Below are 25724 nucleotides of genomic sequence, written 5' to 3'. Positions count from 1 at the left end.
GGAATAAAACACGCAGCCTGGCCTGGGACTTTGGCCACCCACGCTTCCCTTCCAGTCCACCAGAGGGCGGCAGAGTCCCTCCAGCCTGGAGCCTTCCCAGGGGATGCCGACCTCCCTCAGCAGAACCTGTAGCCAAGCAGGGTCCACCCTCACCAGGGTCACCTCGGCCCAAGTCCTCAACGTCCTCCATGCTCCCCACACGGACTGTGTCAGCTCCTCCCTGACCTGGCGGTCGCCAACCTAACACCACTCCCTCTGCAGGTAGCTCCTGCCCCACACCTGCTCCTTCCCTGGGCTCAGTTAAAAAGACATCTCACAGGGCAGCGCTGGTGCACGGGACACCCCACTGCGCGCTTTCCCCTCGTGACCTCCCTCCATCCTCATCAACTCTTTCTGTCACTGCTCCCTAAATGCCCGCCCACGCTCCATCTGTCCTGTTCTGCGCGGCATCCCAGGCCAAGCCTAGCGCTGACACAGAACAGCGGTGCCTGAGGGCCCACAGCCTCCCCGGGAATCGGTCAGGCACCCTGTGACCTGCTTGCCCGCTGCACCTCGTGGGGCCCATAGCACGTGTGATGGTTACACACAGGCACCACATAGGATGTGGCCACCTACCCCCCACTGTCCCTTGGGAAGCAGACCTCTCCTGTGTCCCTGCCGGGAGAAGGGGGTATTATTGCTCTTGGCTCCGAGAACAAAACCCACCCCCACCCGCCTTCTCAGGTGTGAGCGACGTCCCTCCAGAGAGGCTCTCTGGTGACTGCCCTGTTCCTCCTCTACAGAGAGCATCTTGGCCGGGTGAAAACCCTCAGGAGAGACCCCTGGGTATGTCAGCACATGGAGGGCTGAGCCCATCACGGCCACGGAGTAAGTCGGGATGAATCTCTCCAGCTCTGAACCCCTGCTCTGTCCCAGTCTCCCCTTCCTGTATCTCAACGAGCCATGTTCCACGGGGTTCCTGGGTAACGTCCCACTTCCTCCTGCACCACCATGGGGAAGGTGTGGTGACCACAGGACAATCAGACGGCAGGGAAGAGAGGACACCAAAGATAGTCAGGAAGAGATGAGAAACCCATCCACCAGTCCTAAGGGAGCAATAGAGTGACTGAGAACTGTCCCTTTGACTATGGGAGTCACAGCCCCCACTGAGCAACCAGCACAGGCCTCTCCTCCCAAGAGGCAGAGAGATTCACCCTGCACACCTCCAGGAAGGACAGTTTCCTCTGGGACACCCAGGTCATGAATGTCCATCCTTGGAAGTTGCAGCCAAGCTAGACACAATTAGAGAAAGGAAGGGTCCCTGTCACCAGGCAACACACAGCTCACCCACAGCACAATGTGGTGTCCCTATAACAGGGACCTGATGCAGCTCCAGCCTCCTGCACTGAAGGGGAGAGCCAGATGGGGATGAAAGAGGGCAAGGGGTGTGAATGTGCACCCTGACCCAGAGCCACTGGGACAGCAGGAAGCTGAGGCCCAGAGCTGTGCTTGCCCAACCTACAGGATATGTGACTCTGTGTGTCTGTGTGCGCCTCTTTTTTGTGTATGTTTGTTGTTTTGCACATAGTGTGTACTGAGGTTTGGTGACAAAATCACTGCTGAAAAACATAGAGGCCTCCACAATTCCCAGGGACTTGACACACAGACAAAAGGAAAAAGAGAAGGAGGGACAAAGAGGCAGGACTGAGAGGGGAGGGGATAGAGAGGTGTCCTGGGCTCAGACCCCGCCCATAAGCCTGAGAAGTGCTCCTGCCCCAGGAAGAGGCTCAGCACAGAAGGAGGAAGGACAGCACAGCTGACAGCTGTGCTCGGAAAGATTTTGGATCCAAGGTCATCTCCACAGAGGAGAACACACAGGCAGAAGAGGCCATGGGGCCCCTCTCAGTGCCTCCCTACACACTGCACATCACCTGGAAGGAGCTTCTACTCACAGGTGAGGAGAGAACTTCCTGGAAGAGGACAGGAGGAGGAAGCAGAATGATTGGATGGGGTCTCCTGGAGAGGATGGAGTTCTAAAAAATAAAATAAGCCAGCACTTTGGGAGGCTGAGGTGGATGGATCATGAGGTCAAGAGTTCAAGACCAGTCTGATCAACACAGTGAAGCCCCGTCTCTACTAAAAACAGAAAAAATTAACCAGGTGTGGTGGTGTCCTCCTGTAATCCTAGCTACTCAGGAGGCTGAGGCAGGAGAATTGTATGAATCTGGGAGGCAGAGGTTGCAGTGAGCCGAGATGGCGCCACTGCATGCCAGCCTGGGAGACAGTATGAGACTCCGTCTCAAAAAGAAAAAAAAAACAAATAAATAAAGGAAAGAAGGCTCTGTTGGAGCCTGGATTGGGGAAAATATACCAGAGAGGGACAGAGTCACAACAGGAAAATCACATTTAAGTGGAACTGGTAATAGGTAGGAAAATCTCAAGTGTTCTGTTCTCCTGGTTTAGCATCACTGGCCACCATATTTTGAAAAATGATAATAATAACTATTATCGGATGACACTTCAGATGAAAATATAAGCAGGACATGAAACACTGTCCTCAGCAAAAAACCTGAACAATTGGGGAAAGAGAAAAAAAATCCCTGGCTTGGAGGTCCCTGGGAACCCTCACATCTGCAGGAGTCTGTAGCCTGTCCCAGGCGCTGGGGTGTAACCAAGATCACTAACGTCCCTGTCCTCATGGAGCTCATGCTCTCATGGGCAGGAAGGCAGACATGCAAAGAGATCTAGAATGTGAGGTCAGGTGTTGACAAGAGCTCCAGAGGGAGCAGAGAAGGGAAAGGTCAGAAAGGGAAGACCCAGGGTCTGTGAAGGAGGTGTCAGGAAAGAAGTCTAAGGATGCCCTGATGTGAGCAGGACCTGAGGGCAGTGTGGAGGGAGCCATGCAGACCCCTGGGAAAGAGGATTTTAAAGAGAAAAATGCCGAGGTCAGAAGTGTTGAATGAATGGGGGTCGTGCTGCTGACCTTGACCCAGTAGGACAGTAGGACAAAAACACACACACACGTACACACAAAAAGGGGTGTGTGTGTTTGTGTGTGTTTTTTGTGTGTACGTGTGTGTGTGTGTCTACAAGGCTGATGATTGAAGAGATCTTCTCAGGACCCAAGGCCCCATCTTTTCATCCCAATTCATAGGTCTCAATATTGACTGATGCTCTCTCCACCTCCTAGCATCACTTTTAATCTTCTGGAACCCGCCCACCACTGCCCAAGTCACGATTGAAGCACAGCCAGCCAAAGTTTCTGAGGGGAAGGATGTTCTTCTACTTGTCCACAATTTGCCCCAGAATCTTACTGGCTACAGCTGGTACAAAGGGCAAATAATAGACCTCCAGCATTACATTACAGCATATACAATAGACACTGAAATGATTGTATTTGGGCCTGCATACAGTGGACGAGAAACAGTATATTCCAATGCATCCCTGCTGATCCAGAATGTCACCAAGAATGACACAGGATCCTACACCATTCAAATCACAAAGCGAGGTGATGAGACTAAAGGATTAACTGGATATTTCACCTTATACCGTGAGTGATTCCACATGATCCCTGGGTGTTGGGGGGTGGGGGTCGCTTCTACTTTGCACACACAGGATGGTCAGGCCTGGACTGTGCCTGTGTCCCTCTCTGCATTATGTCCCATGTTGGGGTTTTGGCATTTAGTGCAGGACACACACAGAGGAGACAAACCTCAACAGATCAGAATTCCTTTCCTGCCTCCAGACCCTGCAGACACTTGCTGCACAGGAAGGACAGTCTGATGGGGTGGGGGGTGTTCAGCAGGAGGAGATCAGTCTCAGCCAAGCACCTCATGCCCTCTTCATAAACTTGACCCTGAGAAAGACCCTGGAGAACTGAGTAGGGCTTTGCCTAAGAGGCCCCTTGAGATACTCTCAGAAAAGCTCAGCCCTAGAAACCTGAACCCCAGACCGCTGTCCCTAAATCCTTACTCCAGATAAAGCTGAGGAGCCTGTGCCAGGGCTGGGTTGTGGCAGGGCTTACTGGGACCAAGGATTCACCAGCTGTCTGAGGACTGTGTCTCCTGGAGCTGCTCACTGCCAGGGCTCAGCCCTCAGAACCTCATCTGGGCAAACACAGAGCTTTCTTCACCTGAGACTCAGAGTGGAGAGGACAGAAAGACAAGCTTTGTAGGCCATCAGCCAACTGCCTTGTGAGGCTTAGGACACTCCATAGAAAGTCTAAAGTCCCCAGAAGCAGAAACAAAAGAGAGAAAATGTACCTGGCAGCAGCTTGTCCACAGGGATCTGACCTAAAGGTGCTCTCTCATGGAAGTGAATAATAATAAATGCTGTTTGTGTGAACACCTCCACTGTGCCAAGCATTAGGTCACGTGACTGTGAAGAATTTACAATTTATTCACAGATAGCATGAAAAGCCACAGTCCATTGGCCATTTAGCTTATTTGACTGAGAGAAAACTGAGACACAGGAAGGCACAGTCACTGAACCAGAGTCACACAAACACAAAAGGCAGATCAGGGTCACATGAGGTCTGTCTGCAGCCACAGGCCCATTCTCTCCTCCACCAGAAGTGAGGGATTACTGGGATCCACGGGTCCCATAGTCATTTATTGGCTCAAATCCTCTCATCTTCAGCATCCAAACCTCAGAGGAGTGAGAGCAAATGGTCAGCTGATTAGTCTGTACTTCGGAACTAAATCACCTGCCTCAACTGTCAGAGTCAGTGCAAAATATGTCCAGGCGTCCCCCTCAGACCTTAACCCCTATCACTGAACCTGAAATCCTGTTTCCCAAAGTGTCCATGTCACTGGCTTACCGGACAAAGGACAGGACCTTGTTTTCTTTCCCCACTCACACCCTGCACCATCACGGGCCCAGTGACAGACACACACACTCAGGTGCTCTCACATAACAAATGAAGGAATTGAATGAAGAGATGAATGATCCATAACCTCTTTAGAGACTGGATCTCAGATGCAGAATCCTAGGAGGTCTAGGCCACACCTTTCCCTTGTCCTTCGGTGGCTGACACCCATCTTTCATCCCCCGACTACCTCTTGCCCCTAAAGACACCCCACCTCATGTAAGTCGAAACCCTTTGGCCACTGGAGGATTTTCAGGGCTCCCTGGTCCTGGACTGTGGAAATGGGGGCACCTGGTCCCTGGGGTCTCTGAAGTCACTGTAGGCCCCACTGTTCACTGCCAGGTTGTCTCTGCCTCTCTCTGCTTCTCTGTGTCCCTCATCTACCTCCCACTTCATTCTAACTGGCAAGCCCTGCCCTGCACAGCTTCTTCCTCCACCCCTAGGCCTTCCCCAGACACTCCCTCTAGCTAGGCTGCCTTCTATTTCCTTCCTGCTAACACTGTGGAATGGTCCACCTCCCAGGTAATAGGAAAGGCATAGAAATGACCTGGAGTTTCCACTCCTACCAGGCTTCATCTCGAGGTAATGTCCCCAAGTCACTAAGAGAATAAACTTCCACTGTATCCCCATCCAGGGCTCTTTCCTGTTGTGAGGCTGATCTGTGCACAAGACTGTGGGACACGGATAGGCAGCTCCTCCATCCATTCTTAAAATTCCCAGACAAGGTCTTCTGGCCTCCTGCACAAACAAAACCAATTTATCCAGATGGTGATTTGCAGTAAAGAAATATTTTAATGACTCCAAGTCTGCCAAATAGGAGGACGGAGGTATATTATTACTCAAATCAGCCTCCCTAGTGGATCAGGGGTTAGAGACTTTTTCCTTTTTTAATTAAAAAATTTTTTAAAAAAATATACTTTAAGTTCTAGGGTACATGTGCACAACGTGCAGGTTTGTTACATATGTATATATTTGCCATGTTAGTGTGCTGCACCCATCAACTCATCAGCACCCATCAACTCATCATTTACATCAGGTATAACTGTCATTGCAACCCCACCCCCAACCCCTCCCTATAATAGGCCCCCGTGTGTGATGTTCCCCTTCCCGTGTCCAAGTGATCTTATTGTTCAATTCCCACCTATGAGTAAGAATACACGGTGTTTGGTTTTCTGTTCTTGCGATAGTTTGCTGAGAATGATGGTTTCCAGCTGCATCCATGTCCCTATAAAGCACACGAACTCATCCTTTTTTATGGCTACATAGTATTCCATGGTGTATATGTGCCAAATTTTCTTAATGCAGTCTGTCACTGATGGACATTTGGGTTGATTCCAAGTCTTTGCTATTGTGAATAGTTGCGCAATAAGCATACGTGTGCGTGTGTCTTTATAGCAGCATGATTTAGAATCCTTTGGGTATATACCCAGTAATGGGATGGCTGAGTCATATGGTATTTCTAGTTCTAGATCCTTGAGGAATCGCCATACTGTTTTCCACAATGGTTGAACTAGTTTACAATCCCACCAACAGTGTAAAAATGTTCCTATTTCTCCACATCTTCTCCAGCACTTGTTGTTTCCTGACTTTTTAATGATTGCCATTCTAACTGGTGTGAGATAGTATCTCATTGTGGTTTTGATTTGCATTTCTCTGATGGCCAGTGATGACGAGCATTTTCTCATGTGTCTGTTGGCTGTATGAATGTCTTCTTTTGAGAAATGTCTGTTCATATCCTTTGCCCACTTTTTGATGGGGTTGTTTGTCTTTTTATTGTAAATTTGTTTGAGTTCTTTGTAGGTGTTGGATATTAACTCTTTGTCAGATGAGTAGATTGCAAAAATGTTTTCCCATTCTGTAGGTTACCTGTTCACTCTGATGATAGTTTCTCTTGCTGTGCAGAAGTTCTTTAGTGTAATTAGATCCCATTTGTCAATTTTGGCTTTTGTTGCCTTTGCTTTTGGTGTTTTAGTCATGAAGTCTTAGCCGATGCCTATGTCCTGAATGGTAGTACTTGGTTTTCTTCTAGGATTTTTATGGTATTTGGTCTAACATTTATATCTCTAATCCATCTTGAATTAATTTTTATATAAGGAGTAAGGAAAGGATTTAGTTTCAGCTTTCTTCTTATGGCTAGCCAATTTTCCCAGCACCATTTATTAAATAGGGAATCCTTTCCCCATTTCTTGTTTTTGTCAGGTTTGTCAAAGTTCAGATGGCTGTAGATGTGTGGTAGTATTTCTGAGGGATCTGTTCTGTTCCATTGCTCTATATCTCTGTTTTGGTACCAGTACCATGATGTTTTGGTTACTGTAGCCATGTAGTATAGTTTGAAGTCAGGTAGCGTGATGCCTCCAGCTTTGTTCTTTTGACTTAGGATTGTCTTGGCAGTGCAGGCTCTTTTTTGGTTCCATATGAACTTTAAAGTAGTTTTTTCCAATTCTGTGAAGAAACTCATTGGTAGCTTGATGGGGATGGCATTGAATCTATAAATGACCTTGGGCAGTATGGCCATTTTCACGATGTTGATTCTTCCTATCCATGAGCATGGTATGTTTTTCCATTTGTTTGTGTCCTCTTTTATTTCACTGAGCAGTGGTTTGTAGTTCTCCTTGAAGAGGTCCTTCACATCCCTTGTAAGTTGGATTCCTAGGTATTTTATTCTCTTTGAAGCAATTGTGAATGGAAGTTCATTCATGATTTGGCTCTCTGTTTGTCTGTTACTGGTGTATAAGAATGCTTGTGATTTTTGCACATTAATTTTGTGTCCAGAGACTTTCCTGAAGTTTCTTATCAGCTTAAGGAGATTTTGGGCTGAGACAATGGGGTTTTCTAAATATACAATCATGTCATCTACAAACAGGGACAATTTGACTTCTTCCTTTCCTAACTGAATACCCTTGATTTCTTTCTCTTGCCTGATTGCCCTAGCCAGAACTTCCAACACTATGTTGAATAGGAGTGGGGAGAGAGGGCATCCCTGTCTTGTGCCAGTTTTCAAAGGGAATGCTTCCAGTTTTTGCCCATTCCGTATGATATTGGTTGTGGGTTTGTTACAAATAGTTCTTATTATTTTGAGATACGTTCCATCAATACAGAATTTATTGAGCGTTTTTAGCATGAAGAACTTTTGAATTTTGTCCAAGGCCTTATCTTCATCTATCAGATAGTCATGTGATTTGTCTTTGATTCTGTTTATATGCTGGATTACATTTATTGATTTGTGTAGGTTGAACCAGCCTTGCATCCCAGGGATGAAGCCCACTTGATCATGGTGGATAAGCTTTTTGATGTGCTGCTAGATTCGGTTTGTCAGTATTTTATTGAGGAGTTTTGCATCGATGTTCATCAGGGGTTTTGGTCTAAAATTCTCTTTTTATGTTGTGTCTCTGCCAGGCTTTGGTATCAGGATGATGCTGGCCTCATAAAATGAATCAGGGAGGATTCCCTCTTTCTATTGATTGGAATAGTTTCAGAAGGAATGGTACCAGCTGTCAACATTAGACAGAGATATTCAAGGATAGTTTCAGAGGCACAGGACTAAAAAATCGGTACTGCTGATTGTTTGGGGATGGAATCACGGGGGCAGAGGGAAATGATCTGTTTGTACTTGAATCTGACTCTAGGTGGGGACCACGTGACTGGCTGAGCCATTAGTCATGGGTATGGATGAGATCAGCGGCTTGTCAGAATGCAAAGAATGAGAAACATCTCAAAACACCAATCTCAGGTTCTACAATAGTGATGTTATCTATAGGAGCAATTGATTACGAATTTTGTAAACTCTGGGCAAATGATATTTGAGCAGTAAGGGATTATAGAAACTGTGCTTACATTTTAGCAGAATTCACTGCTCTCCTATAATCTTACTCTCACGGTCTTTCACAAGTTTTGCAAAGGCAATCCCTGAGCAAAATAAGGGTATTAGTGTTATGGAGGAACTATTATCATTGTTTCTTCAAAGTTAAACCATAAACTAAATTCCTCCCATGGTTAGCCTGGCCTATGTCCAGGAATGAGTGAGGACAGCCAGCCTGAGACTAGATGCCAGATGGAGTCAGCCATGCTAGTTTACTGTCACTGTTGTAATCTTTGCAGTGACTCACCAGGGTGTCAGAGGCTGAACAGGCTTGTAGTCTCCAAAGCCCATGGGCTGATTTCACCCATTTCACTCGTGACTCCATCCTCAGCCTACTATGGAACTCGCATTCTCCAGTCACTTTCTAGAGACTTCAGGTTTCCTGTCAGGCATATAAGAAGCTTGAAATTTGGCACTCGGTTCTAACAGTAAGTAAACAGTTGAACAAACTCAAAAGTCCACAACTAGTTAAAATACCTCAGAGATGGCCAGGCATAGTGGCTCATGTCTGTAATCCCAACACTTTGGGAGGCGGAGGCGGGCGGATCAAGTGGTCAGGAGATCGAGACCTTCCTGATGAACACGGTGAAACCCCATCTCTACTAAAAATACAAACAAATGAGCTGGGCGTGCTGGCAGGTGCCTGTAGTCCCAGCTACATGCGAGGCTGAGGCAGGAGAATGGCATGAACCCGGGAAGCAGAGTTTGCCGTGAGCCAAGATCGTGCCACTGCACTCCAACCTGGGCAATAGAGCGAGACTCCATCTCAGAAAAAAAAATGCTGTTAGAGAAATGAAGAATGCTTTTGATGCTTACTGGTAGAATGCACACAGCTGAGGAAAGAATCCCTAGCTTGAGGATGTGTCAATAGAAACTTCCAAAAATGAAACAGGAAAGTTCAAAAAGAGTAGGGGAAAAAATGGAGCAATATATTCAACTTCATATTTATCATTTTGTATTGACAATAGCAATTTTTAAATTTTGTAGTTATGGGACAACTATCAAGGCTGTAACATTCACATAATGGGAATACTGGTGGGTTCGGGGACCTGTTGGAGGTGGCCAGGGGATGCTATCTGATGGTTTTCCTGCCTGGGCCACATTCGATTGTTTCTTCATGATGATGCCATTTTCATAAGTTGGGATTCTTCGTGTGAGGGACACATGACCCAATGGCATCTCACTTAGACTCTTCTTAATTCACACAAACTTAAACTCTAGTTGTATTTCCTGAATTGAGAGAAAATGAAAACAGCACTTCACATACCTGTTTTGGGCTCTTCCCCATTTTTCCTAACTCTGCATAGAAATTAGAAACAGGGAGTTCTTTCTATATTTACTAACATAACACACATCACTTCTTTTAATTCAGCATCATTCCTCCTTTTATGTAATTGACACACTGACAAGTTCTGTCCTTTTAACGGGACTCTTTCTACTTAAGAACTTGCTAATTTCAAATCACCTTTGGCATCTTTCTTTGAGCATAATGTGATCCTGCTGGAATTCACCCCACACCTAAACCTTAATTGGGTATCAAGAGAAATACTACTACCAGCAATTGATCTTAGATGTTTGGACCATCAGTAAAAATTTCCACTTATGACAACATTTTAATGTTTCCTTCAAATTTTGTTTTGTTACTAGAGTCACATCATAACATAAGGTCTAAAATCCTGACAACTTTTTATGGGAAAATTACAATATTACAAATTGAGCATCCCAAATCCAGAAATCCAAAATCTGAAATGCACCAAAATCCAACACTTCTGACCACTGATGTGGTGCTAAAAAGAAGTGCTCACAGGAGCATTTTGGATTTAAAATTTTTCAGATGTGGGATGCTAACCCAGTACATCTACTGCAAATATTCCAAAATAAAAAATGTTGGAACTCCAAAACACCTGGTTTTAAGTTTTCTGCATAAGGAACACTTTATCTGTATGAACTATAGGTATGAAGATCTACAGGAGATCTCTGGAACCTCCTCATCCTGCATAACTGAAAGCGCACACCCACAGAACAATGCCCTATTCCCCTCACCCCAGCTCCTGGAAACTACTATTCTACTCTCTGATTCACTGGAATCCACTGAGATTAGGTACATAGAGTAGTCAAACTCACAGAATCAGAGAGTAGAATGTCTAATGAGAGAAAGTATCTGCAAGACTTCTTCCCAAATATTGGTCTAATAGCCACCAAACACATATGGCCCATGAGGGCCAGACTTCCATCATCAGTTCATGCTCGCGCTTTCCACCAGTAAGTTCTGCATTTGCAAACATCCACATGTATTTCCAGAAAGATCCACATGGTCCTCACCTGCCCTCTACAGGGGGAAGGGAACATCATGGATACAGGACAGGGAACATGGTCTTGGTCCAAAGCTATCAGCTCTTGCCTGTCCCCTTCACTCTTTGTAGGTCATTTCTTGGACTCTGCTCTATCTTTAGAGGTCACTGGCTCAAGTCAGTCACTATGAGACAGCTGGGAAAACTGCCCCACCTTGTGGCTCCACTGCCTGATGACTGAACCGACCCCCAGGCTTGACTCTGGTCTCCCCTGTGTTATTTCTGCTGAATTACCCAGTCCAGGCCAGGCTTCCCAGTACCCAAAGGGTTTAAGGACAATGGGAAGTTCCATCATCCGTCTCTAGGATGCCCTTGGAAAGGGAAGCTGCAGAGAAAACATACCTTGGGAGCAAAGTAAGACTGAAACTAAGAAGATTCTAGCACTGCATGCTCCTGGTGAGGATCACAAGGTGGGCCAGGCAGGCAGTTGGAGAGGGAGGGACTCAGAGAGGCACCAGGGTCTCTGACTGCTGGATCCATGTTTTTCCATGATGCAATGATGCTGCTCAATTCACACTTGAGAAAGTCTGTGCTTCTCCCACATACAGAAGGCAACCTCACAATCTCTGAGCCCTCAGATTGTCATGCATCTGTCTTGTAACACACACTCCTGCCATGGATTTTTAAGGACTTGGGTGGGCTGAAGTGGGAAATGCCATCTCTGATTGAAAAATGTGTTTGGTGGAATCAAAGGTGCCACACAGGACAATCTTCTCTCTGTTATCTGCACAGTGGAGATTCCCAAGCCCTCCATCTCCAGCAGCAACTTAAACCCCAAGGAGGGCACGGAGACTGTCATCTTATCCTGTGATCCTGACACTCAGGATGTAAGCTACCTGTGGCGGATAAAAGGTCAGAGACTCCCTATCAGTCGCAAGTTGCAGCTGTCCGAAAACAACAGGACCCTCAGTCTATTTGGTGTCACAAAGGATACTGCAGGACCTTATGAATGTGAAATGAAGAACCCAGGGAGTTCCAGCCGCAGTGACCCAGTCACCTTGAATCTCCTCTGTGAGTATCTTCTGTTCCTCTGTGAGCCAGGCTGCCATCCCAAATACACATGGCCAGAGGCCAGGCTTCCCAGTCCCTCTCAGGTGCAAGTACAGAGACCCTTATCCCCGGACATCAAAGCTGGCCATGAGTCCTAAGAGTAGGCTCAGGCTTGATCAACAATGGGAGAGAAGAGGCTGCTCCTGTCATGGGAGACTCAGGGTCCGCAGTTTATGATGGGAGAAGTAGGTGAATGTCTCAGGCTCCTGATCAGTGAACACAGCAGGGATTTGGCTGGGACTTCAGTGTTGTGATTTAGCTCACAGGGTCACTGTGGCCCTTCCACAGACCAGGATTTTCCCTTCCCTCTGACAACATCACCTGTGATTTTATTCTCTTTGCTCCAGATGGCCTGGATACCCCCACCATTTCTTCTTCGTACACCTATTACCATCCAGGGGAGCTCCCCAAGCTCTCCTGCCTCACAGACTCTCACCCACTGACAGAGCATTCTTGGCTGATTGATGGGAAGTTCCAGCAATCAGCACAAGTGTTCTTTATCCTCCTAACCACTAAAATATAGAGAGGGGTCTATGTCTGTTTCATGCATAACTCAGTCACTGGTGGAACAAATCTCATAATCAAGAGGATCATAGTCCCTGGTAAGTGGATCCCTGGAGCACTGGCAATATGTTTTCCAGTGAAGTCTATCTGGCTATCAGGGAAGAGCCACTTCCCCTCTGCTAAGGGAGAGGGAAAATAAAAAACCCAGGACAGGGAATATGTTTCTGCTCGAAAACCACGAGCTTTTGCCTGTGCCCTTCACTCTTTCTAGATCATTCTTTAGACTATACAGTAACAATGAACAATGTGAAAGGAAATTCAGAAAAGAATTTGCATTCTCATTAACATCAAAAGGAATAAAATATTTTCGAATATGTTTAACCAAAAAGGTCTAAGGGTTATACCCTGAAAACTACAAATCTTTACTGAATGAAATTAAAGATGACATCAATATGTGGGAGGACATTTCATTTTCATGGATTGGAAAAATCAATATTGTTAGGATGACAATACTACCCAAAGTGAGCTGCAGATTCAACGCAACCCCTACCAGAATCCCAGAAACATTTTTTTTTTTTTGCAGAATTACAAAAATCTGTCCTACATCTGACCTGACAGGCTCTTACTGATGACCACAACAGAGACACTGAGAAAAAGATGCAACCATGGAAAGGTGGAAAGTGTTCATGACATAGAAAATAGCAATCATTATTTCTCACATCCCAAAGCCTTCAAAAACATACAAGTGCAGCATGGCCAGTATGGAATTGACCAAAAACTATTCACCAAGCTAGAAACGTGGTGAGAAAAAAAAAGGGGCCAGAATGTGTTTAGCCTATCACCTCCCACTTTTGCTGACTAATGTGATGCTGAAAAGAAATGCTCACTGGAACATTTTAGATTTTGAATCTTTCAGATTTGGGATGCTAAACCAGTAAGTATGTGACAAATATTTCGAATCAAAAAATGTCAGAAATCCAAAACACTTTTTGTCCTAAGTCTTATGCATAAGAAACACTCAATCTGCGTGAACTATAGGCATCGAGCTGTACAGCAGATCTCTAGAACCTCCCCATCTGGCATAACTGAAACTGCACACCCGTGAACAACTTCTGATTCTCCCTACTCCCAGCTCCTGGCAACCAGCAGTCTCTTCTCAGATTCACTGTGGAATCCACTTACATGATGTCCCTAGAGTAGTCAAGCCCATGGAATCGGAGAGTAGAGTGTCCAATGAAAGAAAATATTTGCAAAATTTCTCCCCAACTTTGTCTCATATCCATCAAACACGTATGGTCCACAAGGACCAGATTTCCAGCAGTTCATTCCCACCCTTTTCACCAGTCCGTTCTGCATTTGCAAATGTCCACATGTATTTCTGGAAAGATCCATTTAGTCCTCATCTGCCCTCTGCAGAAGGAGAGGAAACTTAAAGAACCCAAAAAAGGGAACATGGTTCTGCTCCAAAGCCACCAGCTCTTGTCTGTCCCCTTCACTCTTTCTAGATCATTCCTTGCACTCTGCTCTATCTTTGGAGGTCACTGGCTCAAGTAAGTCACATGAAACACCTGCAGAAAACTGCCCCACCTTGTGCCTCCACTGCCTGGTGACTGAACTGACCTCCAGGTTTGACTCTGGTCTCCCCTGTCTTATTTCTGCTGAAACATCCAGTACCAGACCAGGCTACTCAGTGTCTTCAGGGTTTCAGGACAATGGGAAGTCCCATTATTACTCATCTCTAGAATGTCCTTGGAAATGGAAGCTGCAGAGAAATCACATCTAGGGGGGCAAAGTAGGATGGAATTTGGAAGGGGCCCAGCAGTTGCACATTCCAGGTAAGGAACCCAAGGTGAGCCAGCCAGTCAGCTGATTAGAGAGGGACTGGGAGGTGTATCAGGGACTGTGACTCCCACTGATTTATCTGTCCATGACCCAACACTGCTGCTCAATTCACACTTGAGAAAGTCTGTGCTTCCCTAAGACAGAGCAGGTGGCCTCACAGTCTTTGAGCCCTTAGATCATCATGCATCTGTCTTGTGACACACACACCAGCTATTGACTTTCAAGGACTCGGGTGGGCTGAGAGGTGGGAGATGTTAACTCTGAATGAAGGATGCCTGTGGAGGAATCAAAGGTGCCACACAGGACAATCTTCTCTCTGTTATCCACACAGTCCCAGGTTAAAGAACCCGGTGAAAACAGGATCCTCATTCTAGGCAATGTCACAAGAAATGACACAGGCCCCTATGAATGTGAAATATGGGACCAAGTTGATAGCACCCCCAGTGACCCAGTCACGCTGGATGTCCTTTGTATCTTTGGTTTTTGTGTGAACCAGGCTTCCCGCTAAAATCCAAAGGAACACAGGCCACGCATCTCAGTCTCTCTCAGGTCCAAGTACAGGCACTTTTATTTCTGGACACCAGGGATGGCCATGACTCCCTGCCCTGGAAAATTCTGGGTATGCACAGCCTTAAACAAAAATATAAGGGGAGGAGATGCTCTTGTCATGGGAGACTTGGAGTCTACAGCCTGTGATGGGAGAAACAGGAGAATACCTCAGGCTTAGGCCCAGTGAACACAGGAGCAGTTTGGCTGGGCCTTGAGGGTGTGTCTTGGCTCAGAGGGACGGTGTGTCCCTTTAAGAGACCAGGAACATCCCCTTCCTTCAGATGACATCACCTGTGACTTTATTCTCTTTACTCCAGATGGTCCACACATCCCCAGCATTTTCTCTTCATCCCCCTATTACCGTTCAGGAGAAAAACTCTACTTGTACTGCTTCGCGGACTCTAACCCACCGGCAGAGTATTCTTGGACGGTTAATGGGAAGTTTCTGCAATCAGGACAAGAGCTCTCTATCCGCGAAATTACTGCAAAGCATAGCGGAATCTACGGTTGCTCCGCTCGTAACTCAGCCACTGGCAGCGAAAGTTCCGCATTCAAGACGATCAAAGTCTCTGGTAAGTGGATCCCTGCATCACTGGCAATAGGGTTTTAGGTGGAGTCTATCTGGCTTTCGGAGGAGACCCAGGAAAACATTTTAATTCCCACCCTGTGTCCCATGGGCAGAAGCAAATCCTAAATTCTCCTCCTGAACCCTCCCAATTTGTCTCTACAGACTCTCTTCTCCTTGTTTTTCTGTTTTCTCATGGCTGACCTTGTGTCCAGCCTGAGAAAGGTAGGGAGGGGGCTTTGTCAGCCCTGAGCCCTATGTGATGGAAGAGGCTTCACAGAGGGACAAGAAGGAGAGTCCTCAAGGTCAAGTTGCTTCTCGCTGTCACCAACACATCCCTTTCTGCCACGTCTTTATTTTTTTTCCCTACTGCATGAGCTACAAGGAGCATCCGAGGCTTTGAAACAAGCTCACATTTTTCCTCCAAATGAGAGTAGGAAACCCCTTGGATGAGAGGAGAAGCTCAGACCGCTCCCTAATCTGCTCCGGACTTCTCCAGTGACTGGCCCTGCCTGACTCCACCTGGTGTGGGACCAGCATGTGTGGAGAAAGAGCCCTGGTGGCCTGTCCTGAATTCGGCTAAATCGAACTGCCAGTTGATGTGAAGGCTAGGCTGCAGGGAGATTAAAAGAGAGGGAGCCTCGGGGCAGACTCTTGAGCTGTGTCCTGGCTATGAAATCACCAGCTGTATGAGGCTGTGGGCACAGCACGTGGGACACAGCACAGAGGACAGTGAGTGATGCACACTTGAATAAATAGGGAGATTCACCTCTGGGGCTCTGCATGGCAGGAAAGGGGCTATGCCAAAAAGTGTGTATTTATAGAGTGTAAGACTACCAGGACACTTTATATATATCCAATATAAGGCTTATCATTAACTATTTCTAAGTGTGCAATTTAGTGTTGTGTAACCATCACACTATCCATTTCCAGAACTTTTTCCTTTTGCCATATTAAACCTCTGTACCCAATAAACAGTAACTCTCACTTCTTCTCCCCCTATCCCTTAGCACATACCATTCTACTTTCTGTCTCTATGTAACTGGCTATTCTATCTTTTATAAATGGATTTATAGAATAATTATCCTTTCGTGTCTGGCTTATTTCAGTTAGCATAATGTCTTCAAGGTTCATCCACTTTGCACGATGTATTGGAATTTTATTCCTTGTTAAGCTTGAATGACATTTCGATGTATAGATACACCTCATTTCCCTACATACTTACCTTTCAATGGACTTTTCCATTGTTTCCATTTTTGGCTATTGTGTGTAATGCTTCTCTGAACATCAATGTGCAAATATTTGTTCACATTTCTTTCAATTCTATAGGGAGTATGTCCAGAAGTGGAATTGCTGTATCAAATGGTAATTTATTGTTTCAATTTTTGAGAAACAGCCACACCACTTTTTACAGTGGCTATAACATTTTCCATTCCCATCAGCAATGCACTAGAGCTCCAATTTTTCCATCTATTTGAAAACACTTGTTGTTTTGTGTTGCTGTCACTGTTGTTTATCAAAGCATCCTAAAGTGTGTGAGGTGGTGTCACATTGTGGTTTTGATTTGCATATCTCTACATATTCATGACGTTGAGGAACTCTGCATGGGCTTATTGGATATTTGCATATCTTCCTTGGAGAAAACTCCATTTTAATCCTTTGTTCATTTTTAAATTGGGTTTTTGGATGTTTGCTGTTGTTGACTTGTAGTTTCTCATGCATTCTGGAAATTAATTTCTTATCACACTAATAATTTGCAAATATTTTTCTTATTTCATGAGTTGCCGTCTTACTTTCTTGATAATGTTCTTTGATATAAAAAAGGTTTTGATTTTTATGAATTCCAATTTATCCATTTTATTTGTTGCCTATGCTTTTGTTGTTACAACCAGGAAATCATTGTGAAATGCAATATCATGAAGTTTTTATCCTGTTTTCTTCTAAAAGTTGTATAGATTTTGCTCTTACATTTAGATATCTGACCTATTGTGGGTTAATTTTTGTATATGATACTAGGTAAAGGTTCCACTCATTCTTGCCCTGGGATATCCAGCTTTTCCAATATCATTTGGTGAGAACACTGTCCTTTCCCCATTGAATGATCTTGGCACAGTCGATAAAAATCATTTGGCCTTGATTTGCATTTCTAAATCAAAACCACAATGAGATACCATCTCACACCAGTTAGAATGGCGATCATTAAAAAGTCAGGAAACAACAGGTGCTAGAGAGGATGTGGAGAAATAGGAACACTTTTACACTGTTGGTGGGATTGTAAACTAGTTCAACCATTATGGAAAACAGTATGGCGATTCCTCAAGGATCTAGAACTAGATGTACCATATGACCCAGCCATCCCATTACTGGGGATATACCCAAAGGATTATAAATTATGCTGCTATAAAGACACATGCACACGTATGTTTATTGCAGCACTATTCACAATAGCAAAGACTTGGAATCAACCCAAATGTCCATCAGTGACAGATTGGATTAAGAAAATGTGGCACATATACACCATGGAATACTATGCAGCCATCAAAAAGGATGAGTTTGAGTCCTTTGTAGGGACTTGGATGCAGCTGGAATCCATCATTCTTAGCACACTATCACAAGAACAGAAAACCACACACCGCATGTTCTCACTCATAGGTGGGAACTGAACAATGAGATCACTCGGACTCAGGAAGGGGAACATCACACACCGGGGCCTATCATGGGGAGGGGGGAGGGGGGAGGGATTGTATTGGGAGTTATACCTGATGTAAATGACGAGTTGATGGGTGCAGCACAGCAACATGTCACAAGTATACATATGTAACAAACCTGCACGTTATGCACATGTACCCTACAACTTAAAGTATAATAAAAAAAAAATCATTTGGCCATATATGCAAGTATTTCTTTCTGGAGTCTCTGTTCCATTTCATTAATTTCTATGTCCTCTTTTATGCCAGTACCACACTGTATTGGTTACTGGGGATTTGTAGTAAATGCTGAGATCAGGAAGTGTGAGTCCTCCAGCTTCACTCTTCCTGTTCAAAGTTGTTTGTCTATTTAGGGTCATGAGTTTCAATATAAATTTTAGGATGGATTTTTCTTTTACTGCAAAAATGTCACTGAGATTCTGAGAGGAATTATATTGAATCTGCAGCTTACTTTGAGTAGCATTGTCCTGACAATGGTGAGTCTTCTAATTCATGAAAACAAAATGTCTTTCATTTTATTGATGTCATCATTAAGCAATATTTTACGGATTTCAGGTATAATCATTTCACCTCTTTGGTTAAACTTATTCCTAAATATTTTATTCTTTTTGATATTAATACAAATTAAATATTTTTTCTTAATTTCCCTTCGGATTGTTCATGGTTAGTGTATTGAAATATGACTGATGTTTCAATGTTGATTTTGTATTGTGGAACATTATTGAATTCATTTATCAATTCTAATAGGTTTGTCCATCTTTAGGATTTTTTAGATATAAGTTCAAGTTATCGCCGAACAGAAATAATTTTACTCCTTTCTTCCAATTTGAATGTCTTTTTAAAAATACTTGCCTAATTTTTCTGACTAGACCTTTCAATACTACATTGAATAGAAGTGTCCAAAGCAGCAACCTTGTCTTGTTCCTGCTCAAACAGGGAAAGCTTTCAGTCTTTCTCCATTGAGTATGATGTTAGCATTGGGTTTTTTCACATATTACCTTTATGTTGAGGTGGTTTCCTTACATTCTTAGTTAGAATGTTTTTATTATGAAAAAATATTGAATTTCATCAAATGCTTTTATTGATTCAATCTTATTACTGATTATAGTTCTATTCATATTTTTGTGTTTTTCTAGGAATTTGTCTATTCCATCTAGGTTATATGGTTTATTGGCATACAATTATTTACAGTAATTTCATAATCATTATTTTATTAGAATTGGTAGTAATCATTTCATTTTCTGTTTTTTCTTTTTTACTTTTATTTTATTTTCTTTTTTTTTAGAGAGAGAGACAGGCTCTCACTCTGTAGGCCAGCCCAGGCTGAAATACAGTGGTGTGAATATGCCTCACTGCAGCCTCAACCTCCTGGGCTGAAGAAATTCTCCTTCTTCAGCCCCCCAAGATACTAGGACTACAGATGCTTGCCACCATGCCCTGCTAATTGGTTTAAATTTTTTTTTTTGTAGAGACAGGGTCTCCCGAGGTTACCTATGCAGGTCCAAACACCTGGCCTCAAGAAATCCTCCCATTATGACCTTCCAAAGTGCTAGGATTAAAATATGACCCACCATGCTTGGACTCCATTTTCATTTCTGATTTTAGTAATTTTAATCTTCTCTCTCTCTTTCTCAGTCTAGTTAATGGTCGTCAATTTTGTTGATTTTATTTTGAAGAATCAACTTTGGTTTCATTAATTTACTGTATTCTTTTTCCATTTTCCATTTTATTTTTATCCACTCTAATCCATATTGTTTACTTCATTCACTGTGCTTGGGTTTAGTTTGTTCTTCTTTCATATCCTGAAGCATGACAGAGCTTGCTTCATACCATTCTTTTAAAGGTTTATTGCAGTCAATGAAACAAGATGCCACACACAGACGAACCAACGTCAGCTGCTATATTACTACTATCATCATTAGCCTTGAGGTCTAATAGTCCCAGAATGAAATCTCAGATCCTCCTATTAGTAGCCATATGACACCAGGAAAGTTTTTACACTACTCTAAGCTTGTGTCTTTTCATTGGCAATATGGAAATAATATGTAACTCACAGGGTTATCGTGTGAATTGAATGAGGTACAGGTAAAGTATTTAGCACAGGACCTGGCACATAAGATGTGCCCCTCAACAGTACGTATTTCCCTATATATATAGAAAAAGAGGTAACACATAAAACACTAGGACATGGTTACTGACTGCTTGTGGGAGAGAAAGGAAAAAAATCTAAGTGTAAAGAATCAATCCTGGAATTTTTTTTTTTTTTTTTTTTTTTTTTTTTTTTTTTTACCAACTGAGATGCATCCAGGATAGGACTAGACAAATAAGATAAATTATCAGGGAGGACACCTGTGAGGGAATGTGGGGCAGGCATGAAGGTAGTGTGGGAGAACCCACAGACCACTATGCAAAGCTGACTCCCGTGAAAAAGAAAGGGAAAGAAATTTTAGTTATCAATGCAGTTCTAAGAGAGTTTTTGCAAGGCTGATGGGGAGTCCTCCAACCAGTCACCCATTAGAGTTAAAGAGAGCCTCAGAGAACTAGGCTTGCTTACACGCCCTTGCTGCAAGCCTGTGGGAAGGAAGCTTTCTGTGCAAAGGAGGTTGTGAATTTGAAATGCGCTGACCTGGGCCTTCTGTCAATCATGTCCCTGCCACGGAGACCTGACAGGGTCTCATTCATGGCTGCCACCACAGAGACACTGAGAAAAAGAGGCAACCATGAAAAGTTGTAAAGATGGATAGTTCTACTGAAATAGAAAATAGCGATCAGCCTTTCACACATCCGAAGTCTTTCTGAAATATCTGAGTGCAGTAGAGAATTGACAGAGGACTGATAAAAAACCTAGAAACAAGGTGAGAGAGGAAAAAAAACTGCAGGAATATAATCATCTCCCATCAACTTTCCAACAGAAATAATGCTTTCCTTGAAGAAACAGTTATAGACTACCTCATGTTACATGCTGGTTCCTGAGGTTCCCCCCTGTAAAGTAACATCATCTCCATTCCTTCTTTTCTTTTCTTTCCATGACAGCTTCTTCAGGAAGAGGACATCTATCCTGGCATTGATCCGAGATAGCAGCCGTGTTGTCATTTCTGTATTTCAGGAAGTCTGGCAGGTATGATGGCCTTTTCTCTTGTACCGCTTCCTGCAGGCTGACTGCCATGCTTGGGACAGGGAAAAGACTTATTGGCCTGTATCTGGGACTGGATCTCCTCCTTCTTCCACTAAACTCCTGCTTCTCAGCACTAATTCCTGCAGTTCCCTTTCTCCCTGGCCTTTATGCTCCCTCTACCCCAATGTCTTTTAGCCATAATTGTCTCGTTTATTTCTCAGATTCAAATGAGAAACACAATTTCACATTGTGAAACCCTCTTCATTATTTTTCACATCTCTCAATAGTGTAATTCTCTCCATTCCCTTAAAGACCAACCACTTCTCAAAGTATTGCTTGACTTCTTGTGTTTAGACTTTGAAACCTTCCTTGCATATGACTGCCTCATTACCTTTCTAAAATCTAGTTAATTCACTTAATCAAGAATCTTCAGGGGTCTACCCTAGCCTATTTGGTAAGCTCACATTTCTTCTATTTACTAATCCTTCTCACTTCCTTTACTTGTACTTCCTAGTATAATTCCTCCATCCTAATTAGAACTGTCTTCCTACACATCCCTGCCCCTTCACCCATATAGACATAAAATTCTTAGTTCCAATGCTATGCCTAAAAACAGGGTGAATTCCCCTCCATCATCTGCACTACAGACTTAACCATTCCCATCATCACAAGTAATCTCTGACCTCGTGCAGAACAAAGACTTTAGGATTAGCCTGTGAACCTGAGACTCAGAACACAATGTATGTGTGGTGGAGACCTTTTCCTGATGACTAATTCACTTGTTCAAAAAAGATACACAAATGAAGAAGGCAAGGTCCCTACCCCAGGGGACATAAAGCATAAGATAGGAAATGAGATCTGAAATTCATCATGATACCAAAATAGAAAAAAAGTGAAGGCCACAATAAATCAGAGAAATCTGATGGGAAATATAGCTACACTTTGGAATCACTGGAAAACATTTTTAAAAGTGGATGCTCAAGCCCCACCCATGAGTTCCAGTTTAAAGGTCTGGAGAGGGACCCAGGCATTGATAATTTTTAAGTCTTCCCCGACACTACTAACATGTAATGAGGATGGAGAACTCTTATTATAAAAGGTAGAACTTACAACTAAGTCAATGATTTTGAAGTAGAAGTACTGGAATTACCTAAGGACGTTTTTGAACATATGTAAGACTATGAGTTTTTGGCCCTAATTATTAATGGGCTACACCAAGAACTCAGGAATCCAGCTGGGAAACAGAAGCTGAATGGGAAAGCCACCTTATTTTATATGTTAAAATATATATAAAGCATTTTCAAATAAGTGATAAGTGTTGCTAAACCTTCTCTAAATAACGTTTATGGGAATGTTAATAATATGAGTATTCTAGGCTGGGCGCAGTGGCTTATGCCTGTAATCCCAGCACTTTGGGAGGCAAGGCTGGCAGATCATGAGGTCAGGAGATCGAGACCACCCTGGCTAACACGGTGAGACCCCCTCTTTACTGAAAACACAAAAACAAAATTCGCCGGGTGTGGTGGTAGGCACCTGTAGTCCCAACTACTCCGGAGTCTGAGGCAGGAGAATGGCGTGAACCTGGAGGTGGAGTTTGCAGTGAGCGGAGATCCTGCCACTGCACTCCATCCTGGGTGACAGAGTGAGATTCCATCTCAAGGAAAAAAAAAATTAAAAAAAAAAAAGAGTTCTAAAAACCGTATGAAATTTCTGGAAATCGAATATGTTATCAGTCATAGTGTCGTATGCCACAGAAGCAACTAGATTTCTATGTGAGTTGTGTCTTTACCATAATCAACCTAATAAAAATCTCATTAGATTTTTAACCATGATCATTTTAAATCTTTGTCATTCCCAGACCGTTGCTTTGATTCTTCCTCGAAGTATTTACAGTCAGCTACAGTCCAAAATTGCTTTTTCTTCAAGGAGATATATGGAAAAGACTCTGACAACGACTCTTGAATACAAGTTTCTGATAACTTCAGGATCATACCACTGGACTCTCTGAGAACTTTCAAAATTTTAATGAACAGACTGATACCTTCATGAAATTCAAGACAAAGAGGAAAAAAACTCAGTTATATTTGACTTAATCATCAAAAGGATAATATTCTCATAATTTTTTCTTTGAAAACGTGCTGATTCGTTGAATGTTTTATTCTCCAGATTTATGGACTTTCTCTTTTAAGCTCTTTATACTTTACAGAAATTTGATAAAGTATACTTTTGTAAACAAAAGTCAAAACATTTGCTTTTGTTCCCAATCTGAGTACCTCAGAATTGGGAAACTATTTGTGAGTATTCATAGGCTTATGGTAATAAAGTTATTTGCACAAGTTCAGTAAGAATCTACTCTCTTTATAACATGACACATTTGAAAACATTGGTTATATTACTAAGGCTTTGACTGGGATGTTGTATTTGAGAATATACATAAAATAAACCCATATGGAATGCAGGGAAAGTCTGAAGTTGGCCTTGATTTGGCTTCCGAGTCTCAAGAGGTTTTTGGAAACTTAATCTGAGAGTCTTATAAAACTTCTAAGAACGCAAAGTTTAAAAAGATCTTCTATGGTCCATTGCCACTCTTGCTGAACTTAGGTAAAAAATCTAGGCAATTTGGTGAGAGTCAACCTATTTTGCAAACAATTCATCCTACTGGAATTATCTTTGGTAAAAATACAGACTCCTATTTAGAGAAAAATTATGTTGAAAAGAAAAACTGTAGTATACCTGTTACCAGATTGAACCACTGTTCATTATCTTTGAGCATTTACAATCTACTGGTAGACTGGACTGGACCCTGAATTCTTTTAGTTCTTCCAATTAAATTTTCTCTAATGAAATCACTAAGAACAAGAACAGCTCTGTTCCTGAAGCCATATAAGCTAGAGGTGTACAACTCAACGTAAATTTCATGGGAAAACCCTCGTGTCTGATGTGTGGGCCACTCAGAGCTCACCAAATGTTCGACACCATCACTTAGAGACACTTATACTGCAAAGCACGACAACAAGTTGATGACTGTACACTGTGGACAGCTTTTCTCAAGATGTCAGAACAAGACTGTCAATCATGATGAGACTCTTACCTCTCTTAATTTGTCCTTGCTTACGCCTGTCTCCTTTGCTTCCCAGAATAATGCTGTACTTAGGATTTCACAAGAAGTAGCTTCTGAGAGTAAGTTAACAGTGTCAGATATATCATGTCAACCACATTATTATTTTTTTAAGATGGAGTTTCTCTGTTGTTGCCCAAGCTGGGGTGCCATGGCAAAATCTTGGCTCACCAAAACCTCTGCCTCCTGGGTTCAAGTGAATCTCCTGCTCCAGCCTCCCTAGTAGCTGAGATTATAGGCATGCACCACGACACCAGGCTAATTTTGTATTTTTAGTAGAGACCGGGTTTCTACATACTGATCAGGCTGGTCTTGAACTCCCGACCTCAGGTGATCCGGAAGCCTTGGATTCCCAAAGTGCTGGGATTACAGGCACGAGCCACTGCACCTGACCCACACATTTTTACATAACAGGAGATCCTTTAGTCCACCCAAAGGCTGCCCTTAGCTGCATCTTTAACACAACTTTTTCCTCAAGTATATGGAGAGTTTTTTTAGGCTTCTACTTGTATACTTGCCTATTCTTCTCACTCCCTGTTTTAATTTAACATAGACATGCAATGCTAGAAAATAGAATTGCTCTCTACCAGCTAAGCAGGGGGGAGACTGTGCAGTTTCTAACACATCTTGTTGCACATGGATAAATACATCGGGTATTATAGAGACTCAGTTGTAAAAATCAACAAATGTGCTGCCTGGTTAAAATGACTAGACTCTTCTGGCTTCTTCTTTGATCTATTCTATTGTAGTTGGTTTGCATCTTGCCTAAGGCGCATATTCCAAACTCTTGATATTTTCATCCTGATAGTAATACTGGTAGTCTCCCTCGTGTGGTGCAATCTACAAACATTTTTATTTGTGTGCAAATATTTGTGTGTAGCCATTCCTCAAATATCAAATTGTTTCTCTTGGGCTGGAATTCGAAAACCCAAAGAAATGTGTGGTTTATGTGCCGGGTACAGTGGCTCACGTCTGTAATCCCAGTACTTTCAGAGGCCACGGCAGGTGGATCACAAGGTCAAGAATTTGAGGCCAGCCTCGTCAATATGGCAAAACCCTGTCTCTACTAAAAATACAAAAATTATCTGGGTGTAGTGGTGCGCACCTGTAGTCCTGTAGGGAGACCCCCCTGAAACCATTGCTATGGAACAAAAGATGAAAGGCTCCTGATTGTTGTAAATTCAAAATTGCATGCAGGATTGTGTAAAGACAATGCC

General features: G+C 43.3%; 1 protein-coding gene across 1 annotated transcript; it reads left to right on the top strand.

Annotated features, from left to right (window-relative positions):
- Positions 1 to 103: 103 nt before the first annotated feature.
- On the top strand, positions 104 to 23634 carry LOC135968422 (pregnancy-specific beta-1-glycoprotein 2-like). Its single transcript, XM_065535114.1, has 7 exons — positions 104 to 208; positions 1759 to 1933; positions 3170 to 3529; positions 11789 to 12067; positions 15319 to 15573; positions 21308 to 21392; positions 23248 to 23634. The coding sequence occupies exons 1-6, from the start codon at positions 104 to 106 to the stop codon at positions 21340 to 21342; spliced, it is 1209 nt and encodes a 402-aa protein (XP_065391186.1). The 3' UTR covers positions 21343 to 21392; positions 23248 to 23634.
- The last annotated feature ends 2090 nt before the right edge of the window (positions 23635 to 25724 follow it).

The sequence above is a fragment of the Macaca fascicularis genome, chromosome 19 (genome assembly GCF_037993035.2).
Source record: "Macaca fascicularis isolate 582-1 chromosome 19, T2T-MFA8v1.1".
Taxonomy (NCBI): domain Eukaryota; kingdom Metazoa; phylum Chordata; class Mammalia; order Primates; family Cercopithecidae; genus Macaca; species Macaca fascicularis.
Note: the sequence above shows the minus strand (reverse complement) of the source record. Positions and strands in the feature narration are given on the sequence as shown.